Consider the following 9,204-nt stretch of genomic DNA (forward strand, 5'->3'; position numbering starts at 1 on the left):
CGCCGCACACAGCGATGTCATTAACTCCGTCGCTTGGTCTCCCGACAGTGCACGCATCGCCACGGTCTCCTCCGACTTATCCCTGCGAGTATGTCACTCCTCAGACCTGAGCCCCCTACTGAACAAGCAGAACGCACATAGCAACACCATCTATTCGGTCGCATTCTCGCCTGACGGCATCCGCATCGTCACCTCCGGCGAGGACCAGGCGCTGCGAGTGTGGAGCTCCTCTGACCTGTCGTCGCCCTTGCTGGAGAGAACTCACGCCTACGGCGGATCCACTCAAACCAATGGCGGATCGGCCTCGGCAGCTTTCTCGCCCGACAGCACCCGCATTGTCACCATCGGCGCCGATTGTGCGCTACGCGTGTGGGACGCAGCGTTGGACGTGCCGTCGCAAGTGCTAGAGAAGCAGCAAGACTGGACCGGCACCATCTCTGCGGTCGCTTTCTCCCCTGGCGGCAGCCGAATTGCCACGGTCGGCAGCACCCCCTATTCAAGGTTGCAGGTTTGGGACTCATCGGACCTGTCGTTGTCGCCCCTGCTGGAGAAGTCTTTCGCGCACGGCAGCTCAGACATCTCTTGGGTCGCCTACTCACCCGACGGCGCGCGCCTTGCCACAGTGGGAGACGACGGCGCGCTGAGAGTGTGGGACGCCTCGGACTTGTCGTCAGCCACGTTGGAGAGGCCGAACGCACACAGCAGCAGCAGCTTCCAGGTCGACTTCTCGCCCGACGGCAGCCGCCTGGCAACGATCGGCGGCGACGGCGTTGTGCGTGTGTGGGACGCATCGGACCTGACGTCGCCGTTGCTGGAGAGGATCGGCGCACACAGTACCTCTATCAATTCGGTCTTCTTCTCGCCTGATGGCACACGCATCGCAACGGCCGGCGGTGACTCTGCGCTGCGTGTGTGGGACGCCGTCTCGGGCCTAACTCCGCCCCTGCTGGAGAGGCTGAATGCGCACAGCAGTTACTTCGGTGGCGTCAGCGCAGTTACTTTCTCGCCTGACGGGACACGTTTGGCCACTGTCGGCGGCGACTCTGCGCTGCGTGTATGGGACGCCGTCTCGGGCCTGACGCCCCTGCTGGAGAGGCCGAATGCGCACAGCAGCAGCATCAGCGCAGTCACCTTCTCGCCTGACGGGACACGTTTGGCCACGGTCAGCTCTGGCGGCGTCGACGGAGGCCTCAGAGTGTTGCGTGTGTGGAACTCCTGGGACTTGTCGTCGCACCTGCTGGAGAAACTCAACCCACACAGCAACTATATCACCTCAGTCGCCTTCTCGCCCGACAGCGCCCGCCTCGCTACGGTTGGTGGCGACAATGCGCTGCGCGTTTGGCCAGTCACCCACCTCTACCTTCAGTTCCCGCCTGCAATCGAGCTGACATCCGTCACCATCGCGCGTTGCACCGCGGGAAACCAGAGAGCGAGAGGCGGCGGGCTCTCCCTGCGGGTGGGCACCCTCTCCCTCGCCAATTCCAACATCACGGCGTGCATGGCCACCGCCTCGGCGTCGGGAGGTGGGCTCTTTGTTCGCAACGCCACTTTTGACCTCCAAGGCGCCGCCTTTCTCGACAACGCCGCCACAGACGGTGCTGCAATCTCGTACGAGTCTGGGCCCACCTTTGACGCGGTGTCAACACTTCGTAACGCGCGCTTTGAGGGCAACGCGGGCAACAGCACCGTTTTCTCTGCCGCGGCCATCAGCTGGGAGTGCAACCTTGGCAATTGGTCGCCAACGATTGGAGACGTTCCTGGTGATTTTGAGGGCTGTGGATACCGCTGCGCGGCAGGCTCAGTTGGGACCCTCACCTCCCACACCAACCCCACGTGTGGCGGTCCGTGTCCGGTCGGCCACTTTTGTCTGGAGGGTTCGGCTGTTCCGACGCCCTGCGCACTAGGCTACTACATGCCCGCGACGGGCGCGGCAAGTGCCGAATCGTGCATCCCGTGCTCTCCAGGGTCCAGCCAGTCGAGTGCTGGCGCGGACAGCTGCAACGATTGTCCTGCTGGCACATTCTCCGACCAGCTCAACGCGATTGGCTGCACTGCCTGTCCCGCGGGTAGCTTCTGCCCGAGTCAAAGTACTGTGCGAGCCCTCGAGTGTCCTGCCGGCCGATATCAAAGTGCGACGGGCCAAACCGAGTGCAGCCCGTGCCCCCCCGGCCGATTCCAGCCGGAGCGCGGACGCGTGTCATGCGACAGGTGTGAAGCGGGTGGATATTGCAATGATGCCGAAGGGTGCGGCGGCGGCTTCACGCCGTGCCCAGCGGGGACCTACAACGAGCAGGACGGGAAGAGCTTGCCCGAAGCCTGTCAGCAGTGCCCACGTGGCACATTCAGCGCGGCTACAGGAGCACGTAGCAGACACACGTGCACGAGTTGCCGGGCTGGGACGTTTGGCGGTGCGCTTGGATCAATCATGTGTGAGGACTGCCCCGCTGGGAAGTACCAGGCCGCAACAGGAGCCACAGAGTGCCACGACTGCGAGCAGGGACACTACTGCGCCAAGGGCGCGTCGGCGCCGTTGCCGTGTGAGGCGGGTACTCACTCCCGCCGTTCGAGCCTCGCAGCCGCGAGCGAGTGCACAGACTGCCCAGCGGGCCATGCATGTAGCACTGGCAGCGTCGAGCCGGTGCCGTGCCACGCTGGCAGTGTCGCGTTCGGCCTCCGCAACGAGAAGTGCAAGCTCTGTGCAGCTGGCTCCTACCAGGACCAGCCCGCCAGCGAGACGTGCACACGATGCCAGGCGGGCAGATTCTGTCCCGAGGGCGCTTCACGCGAGCTGGATGCCACGTGTGCGCCAGGCACCTACGCCGACATGACAGACACGAGCGGCGAGCCCGACTGCTTCGCATGTCCGGCAGGCTCGTCTTGCGCCGGTGGCGGCGCGGCACCGGCAGAGTGCGCGCCGGGCACCGCAGCAGAGCGGGGCAAGGGCGTGTGTACCCCTTGCGACGTCGGCACATACCAGCCCTCGTCCGGTGCTGCGAGCTGCCTCGCCTGTTCGCCCGGCTTCTTCTGCCCAGAAGGGAGCAGCGCTCAGCTGCCGGCGAGCTGCCCGGCGGGCACGTACAACACCAACATATCCGCGACGCTTGAGAGCCTGAACGACTGTGCTGGTTGCGTGCCCGGCAGCTATTGTGCCGGCGGCGCCGCGCAGCCAGCCGAATGCGCTCCCGGCAGCATCGCCTCGTCGGCCAACATGTCCGCGTGTGAACTTTGTCCGGCTGGCCGCTACGCAGCCTCGCGCACCGCTTGCGAGGAGTGCGGGGAGGGCACCTACTCGGTGAGCAAGGGCCTATCGCAGTGCATTCCCTGTCCGCACCCGCTCAGTGCCGAGCGTGGCAGCGTCACTTGCGCGGTTTGCAAGGCCGACTACTATCTGTTGGGGAGCGAAGATCCGGTCGACATCTTCGCCTTCCCGACCAAGCACTGCAAGCTCTGCCCACCGCATGCCGACTGCAGCGCGCCAGGCACAACCCTCGAGACCCTAGGCGTCCCGCCCGGCTTCTGGCGCGCCTCGAAGCTGACCACAGAGCTCCACAAGTGCGTCGCTTCGGCTCACTGCAGCGGTTCGGGCGGTACTGCCGTGGCGGAACGCTCCCGCCGCCTCCTCGCCGCTTCTGGCGCCTCCGGTGATTTGGGCTCTGGGGAGGAGGAGCATGGCTCTGGCGATCCCCTATTCGACGGCAGTTGGGCCAATGTGGAGGGGGTGGAGACACGCCACGGGGACGGGTGCAACGCGAGCCACACCGGCCCGCGCTGCGAGTGGTGCATCATGAGCGAGTTGCAGTACTTTGATCATGTGCAGCGAGGCTGTGTCGACTGCCCGGCGGCGGGCGTGCGGTTGGTCATTCTTTTCGGAGTCTTATTTGCTGCTGCAGCGACAGGCGTCCTTTTCTATCTTGCGCTCACCCGCATTGCCGCGTGCGGTCGCCTTGGGGCTCGCGCCGCGCACCGCCTGAAGTACATCGAGTTGAGCGTTGGCTTTCAGCCCAAGCTCAAGGTCCTCCTTAGCTTTTACCAGATTGGTGCGACGCTCGGGCCCGTGTATGGCGTGCGCCTCCACGAGAGCCTTACGCGCTGGACCGACATTCTCGACGCATTCAGCCTCGATGTGCTCGGCCTCACCTACCCAGACTCGTGCATTGGCTCGATGCGTGCACGGATTTTGCTGAGCGCCCTGTGGCCGATCCTTGTCATCCTGCTCGGCGCCATCGCTCTCGCTTCCCACACGGTCGCGGTATGGCTCTTGTCGGATCGCGCCGGTCACCTCCGGAGCGACCTCGGTCGGGCAACGCTGGGCCGCGTGCTCTACTGGGCCATCCTCGTCGCCTACCTCGTGCTTCCCTCCGTCTCTCGCTCCATCTTCAAGGCGCGCAAGTGCGAGTCATTCAGTATCAACGTCCTTGATGAAACGCGGCGCTCCTACCTCATGGCCGACCTCGACGTGCTGTGCAGCGCCGACGACGACAAGTACCGTGAACTTGACCTCATCTTCTGGTCCTTCTTTGTGCTCTGGCCGGTGCTCGTTCCCCTCACCTTCCTCGTGCTGCTGCTCTCGCTTCGCCCCGCGGTGCGAGCGCAACGCATAAGCCCTCTCGCCAACGCCTGCCGTTTTCTCTGGCGCGACTACGACGCGGACTTCATCTTCTGGGAGGTAGCGGCATGCTGTGCCCAACGTGCCGGACACCCGTGACTCCTTACACGCCTCTCGATTTAGGTGTTTGACCTCGTGCGTAAGCTCTTCTTGGCTTCGCTCGTGCTTTTCATTGATCAGGAGTACGGCTCGAGTAAGCTGCTTCGCCTCGTTGTCGCCACTGTCGTCTCGGCCCTCTTTCTCGCCGCCCTCGCCCTCGCCCGCCCGTTCAAGCGATCCGACGACCTCCACCTTGCGTGCGTTGCCAATCTGCTTCTCACGTGCTGCTTCTGTCTTGGCGCCGTGATTCAGCTCTGCGGCGACGACAACGACCTGTGCTACCAACTCGTTGGCATCCAAAGCGGACGCAGAGCGAGCGAGTTTGTCGTCGTCCTAACCGTCGCGATGCTCGTCGCGTCGCTGCTGATCGTCTTCTTCAAGACCGCCACCGCCGTCCGCGTACCGACGCTCCGCCTCGTCTCCACCGGCCGCGCTCCAATCCTCGAGCTGCCTGCCGCTTGCCACTTCCACGCCTTCATCTCTCACGCGTGGGGAACTGGCCAGGACCAGACGCACACCGTCGTGCGGCGACTACAGCTTCTGCTGCCCGGCGTGAGGATCTGGCTCGACGTCGACAATCTAGACGACGTGGGAAAGCTCGAGGAGTCGGTCGCCGACTCGGCAACCTTCATAATCTTCCTGAGCTCTGGCTACTTCCGGAGCTGGAACTGCCGCCGCGAGCTCTACGCGGCGCTCGCCTCGGTCCGGCCATTTATTGTCGTGCACGAGGCAGATACGGCCAAGGGCGGCGCCTCGCTGGCGGCACTGCGGGACGAATGCCGCGATAGCTGCGTCGAGGTTGCCCCGCCTGCCTATCCTTCCTACAGCGGGCCGGGCGAGGTGCTCACGCGCGTCTTCGAAGAGGCGGAGCCGATCGTGTGGGTGCGAGTGCACGACTTTCAGCTCGAGTCGCTCAAGGAGGTTGCGCTGCGCATGCTGCGCCAAAGTCCGTACTATTCGCTGCATCTCAACGAGCTCGCGTCGGGCGTCACGGTGCCAGGCGAAATCGGATCGCACGGGTTTACTGGTCTCGTCACCATCCTGGTATGTCGCGAGAACGAGGGCGCGCATGACGTGGCGACGGAGGTGAAGGCGGCAGCGGCGGAGGGGCATAGCTCGACCACGGCCGCACCGGACTCTCCGGACGTGGTTGTGATCCGCGAGGCTTCAGAGGTGCTCAAGGAAGCCAACGCACCCGCACCGCTCCAGGGGCGCGCCGTATTGCTACTTTACCTGAACGAGAAGACCTTTCTTGACCCGTCCGGCACCGTCGCGCGCATCGTGCAAACGGCAATGGACCGGCGGATCGCCATCGCTCCCGTCGCCGAGCAGGACCCTGCCAGCGGCGGCGTTGCCTTCAGGCAATTTTTCCAGCAAACACCTCAGGTGCTGCAGCAGCCACCGTACAAGCTCTTCGACACGCTCGCCGTGCCGCTGTACCCGTCGCAGCAGCACCGCAAGGTCAGCTTGCGCCATGTCTTGCGCGGCATGGGCGCACAACCGCAAAGCAGGGGAATGCAGAGAGTGCCGTTCACAACCTTGCTGCTTTCTTGTGCCCAGTGCTGCCTGGCGCGAAAAGGCGGTAGACGGGTCGAGCCGGCCGCACCCGCGGCAGAGTCGCCCGAGGTTGAGAAGGCCGAGGGGGCTTGGATCGGCATGCAGCATCGTTTTGGCCTGCTGAGGGGTGGAACAGGACTAGGTGTAGCAGCCCATAGCCGCAAGGCTGCCGAGCTAGACGTAGTCGAGCTCACAGATGATTAATCGCAGCGTTGGCGTTGGTTATCTCTCGTTCAATCTTCTCTCAACATGAGTCACATGACCCTGCTTGCCGAGGTGAAGTGTGGTGGAAAGAGGCTTCACATCCAACATCCAATCGTATACACAATACACCAAGTGAGTGCGCGCTCTCCATCACTCACGATGTCTCTGTCAGATGTGTCACCCGGTAGAGCCCACCGAGGCGCGTTGCGGCGTTGCCGCCCTCGCACGCCCCACAGTGGCCTCCCCGCGCTGGCACAGAGATACAATGCCCGCTAAAACTCGAACACCGGGGAGTGCGCTCGTTCGGCCCGCGCCGGCGATCGGGAGAAGGGCGGCGACGGCGTTGTCGAGCCAGTCGCCATGTCCTCCCAGTCTTGGTCCTCATCCCTATCGTCATCGAGCACGACGCCCGCCTGCAGGTGATGCGATCGCGACACCTGCTGGGCCTGCGCCCGCGCCGCCCGCTGTCGTGGGTTGAGCCTAGCCGCGGGCTCGGGCACCGAGGGGGCGGGAGGCGCCCGCGCCGCCCGCTGTCGTGGGTTGAACCTAGCCGCGGGCTCGGGCACCGAGGGGGCGGGAGGCTTCCTCGCCCGCGGTGGCGCCTGAGGTTGCTTCCTCGGCGGCTCCTCGGGCGGCTCCTCCACCAGCTCCACCGGCTCGTCCTCGTCGAGCCGCACGTGCGCAGAGTGCGCCGACCGAGCGGGCGGCAGCTTCTCCGCGTGCGTGGAGCCCCGCATGTCGTCGCTCTCGTCTCGCAGCCGCATCCGCATAAAGACGCCCACGTCAAACTGAGCGACGAGGCGGAAGAGGCGCGTGCTCGGGTGGGTGCGGCGGGGGAGAGGGGGGGCGGGGTTGGGGCCGTGCCGGGAGGGTAGGGCGGCGGTGAGGGCGGTAGGGAGAGGGCGGAGGTGAGGGCGGAGGCGGAAGAGGCGCGTGCTCGGGCGGGTACGGCGGGGGACAGGGGGTGGGCCTGGCGCAGGCAAAAGCACGAGTAGCCAAGCACGGACATCAGGAAGACGCCGCCGACGCCGAGCACCTGCGGCGAGTGTGTTTGGGTATGCTGTGTGTGTGTGTGTGTGTGTGTGTGTGTGTGTGTGTGTGTGTGTGTGTCGGGGGAGGGAAGAGGGGAGGGGGGGGGGGGGGACTCGAGACGTGAGTGCGGCGCGGCGACACGTGGAGCGTAGCGCGGGCGCTGGCTTGCGCACCGTGAGGTAGTCCTCAAGAGTGCCCGGCGGCGGCGATGCAGGCGGTTGCGGCGGCGGGTGTGGGAACGGCGGTGGCGGCCGCGGCGGCGGTGAGGGAGGGCCAGGAGGCGGTAGCGGCGGCGCGGGCGGTCTGTGCGGAGGCGGTGCGGGTGGCGCCGGCGGCGGTGGCCGGGGCGGCGGCGGTGCATGCGGCGAAGGCGGTGGCGGGGGGGGCAAGGGAGGCGGCGCGGGCGGCGGGTCGGTGCAGGACGTCGAAGACCTATCAGGAGCAGTGAAACGCGGCAAGTCATGGGGGGGGGAGAGCACCCGTGCGCAGTAGGGGGCTGCATGGCGCGGGACCAAGCAAAGAGCGAGTCGTAGCCGCAGCCGCCGCCGCAGCAGGTCCCCATGTAGAGCTCGTGCGCGGTGCAGAGTCGCGCGCCGCGCGTGCCGCACTCGAGCGCCGCGTGGCGCAGCGTCGCAGCGCCCGGGTTGTGGACGTCCGTCACCGGCATGCGCGAGCCGTGCGTGCCGTGCAACGCCCCCGGGGGGGGGTAGCAGACGGAGCCCGCGCAGCCCCCTCCGTAGTGGCAGCACTGGATCGCGGCGTGGCGCGCGTTCATCCCCTCCTCTGCACGCAAGCACATCGCGCGATGATTCGTGTGGTCGGTGGATTTGGGGCAGCCGTCGACCGCCAGGGCCATGTAGTGGCCAGGGGCAAGCGGCGGCACTGGCGGGTGCGGCGGGGAGAGCGGCGGCGGCGGCGGCGGCGGAGGCGAGGGCGGCGGCGTGTTTGGGGGCGCAGGCGGCAGCGACGGCGGAAATGAGGGCGGCGGTGGTGAGGGAGGCGGTGGGGAAGGCGGAGGGGGGGAGGGCGGTGGAGGAGGAGGCGGCGGCGACAAGGGCGGCGGCGGCAACGGCGGTGAGGGCGGTGAGGGCGGCGGAGGCGGCGGCGGCGGCAAGGGCGGCGGCGGCAAGGGAGGCAGTGAGGGTGGCGGCGGCGTGGGGGGGGAGAAGTGCCGCAAGCTCAGCCGCACATCCTTGATGCCCCACGACTCGTCGCCTGAGCCGAGGGTCGTGCCCCCGAGAGGGCGGGCAGCTCGGAGCAGGGTCGGAGGTGTGGGTGGGTGGGTGGGGTGGGGGTGGGGTGGGGGTGGGCGCCTTTGCGTGCTCCGTGCGAGAGGGTGGTGTTGAGCAGGACGGTGAGGGAGGGCTCCTCGTGCGGGATCGTCACGTCGATCTCAACGGCAACCTGCGACAGAGGCACACGCGTGGGATGCGCGCGGGTCGCACGGGGGGGGGGGGGGACGGGGAGGGGTGGGTGGGTATGCACAGGACGGAGTCCGTCGGCTGGCGCGGGCGCGTCGGGAGGCTGCGCCGCGGAGGCCTGGGCAGCACACACCTCGTCGAAGGACGGATGGCCGCACGCGTTCTCTCCCTCCCACGGGCCGAACTCCCGCGTCCACGCCTGCCGGCCGTCGAGGTACAGCGAGGCGCTCTCGTAGTCCCAGGAGTCGATCTTCACAAACGTGAGCTCCAGCCTGTGGAGCAAGA

At 66.6% G+C, this 9,204-nt stretch overlaps 3 protein-coding genes across 3 annotated transcripts in view; 1 reads left to right on the forward strand and 2 right to left on the reverse strand.

Moving 5' to 3' along the window:
• Positions 1 to 3,784: 3,784 nt before the first annotated feature.
• Positions 3,785 to 6,466, forward strand: EMIHUDRAFT_211623 (hypothetical protein; the record flags this gene model as incomplete). Its single annotated transcript, XM_005767788.1, has 4 exons — positions 3,785 to 4,666; positions 4,730 to 6,166; positions 6,266 to 6,371; positions 6,447 to 6,466. The coding sequence occupies 4 exons, from the start codon at positions 3,785 to 3,787 to the stop codon at positions 6,464 to 6,466; spliced, it is 2,445 nt and encodes an 814-aa protein (XP_005767845.1).
• A 101-nt stretch (positions 6,467 to 6,567) lies between these two features.
• EMIHUDRAFT_436828 (hypothetical protein) lies at positions 6,568 to 7,502 on the reverse strand. The gene is made up of 2 exons (XM_005767789.1): positions 7,416 to 7,502; positions 6,568 to 7,254 (listed from the first exon to the last, which is right to left on the reverse strand). The coding sequence occupies exons 1-2, from the start codon at positions 7,473 to 7,475 to the stop codon at positions 6,739 to 6,741; spliced, it is 576 nt and encodes a 191-aa protein (XP_005767846.1). The 5' UTR covers positions 7,476 to 7,502; the 3' UTR covers positions 6,568 to 6,738.
• Positions 7,503 to 7,753: 251 nt separating this feature from the next.
• The window catches only part of EMIHUDRAFT_451755 (hypothetical protein), a gene marked incomplete at its 3' end in the record, with an annotated part of 2,015 nt that continues 564 nt past the window's right edge, over positions 7,754 to 9,204 (reverse strand). The window contains exons 3-6 of the mRNA XM_005767790.1: positions 9,053 to 9,191; positions 8,812 to 8,902; positions 8,011 to 8,713; positions 7,754 to 7,930 (exon numbers count right to left, since the gene is read on the reverse strand). Coding sequence (XP_005767847.1) covers positions 7,756 to 7,930; positions 8,011 to 8,713; positions 8,812 to 8,902; positions 9,053 to 9,191 — 1,108 coding nt within the window. The remainder of the gene's footprint in view (positions 7,931 to 8,010; positions 8,714 to 8,811; positions 8,903 to 9,052; positions 9,192 to 9,204) is intronic.

This window comes from Emiliania huxleyi (assembly GCF_000372725.1).
Source record: "Emiliania huxleyi CCMP1516 unplaced genomic scaffold EMIHUscaffold_48, whole genome shotgun sequence".
Lineage (NCBI taxonomy): Eukaryota > Haptophyta > Isochrysidales > Noelaerhabdaceae > Emiliania > Emiliania huxleyi.

What these genes read in the sequence shown, in the direction of transcription:
- EMIHUDRAFT_436828 (XM_005767789.1), bottom strand. Translation starts at nt 7,475, where the DNA reads ATGTCCGTGCTTGGCTACTCGTGCTTTTGCCTGCGCCAGGCCCACCCC. An exon ending in CCCACCCCCTGTCCCCCGCC is followed by an intron (nt 7,255 to 7,415) that starts GTACCCGCCCGA and finishes CTCGTCGCTCAG; the next exon opens with TTTGACGTGGGCGTCTTTAT.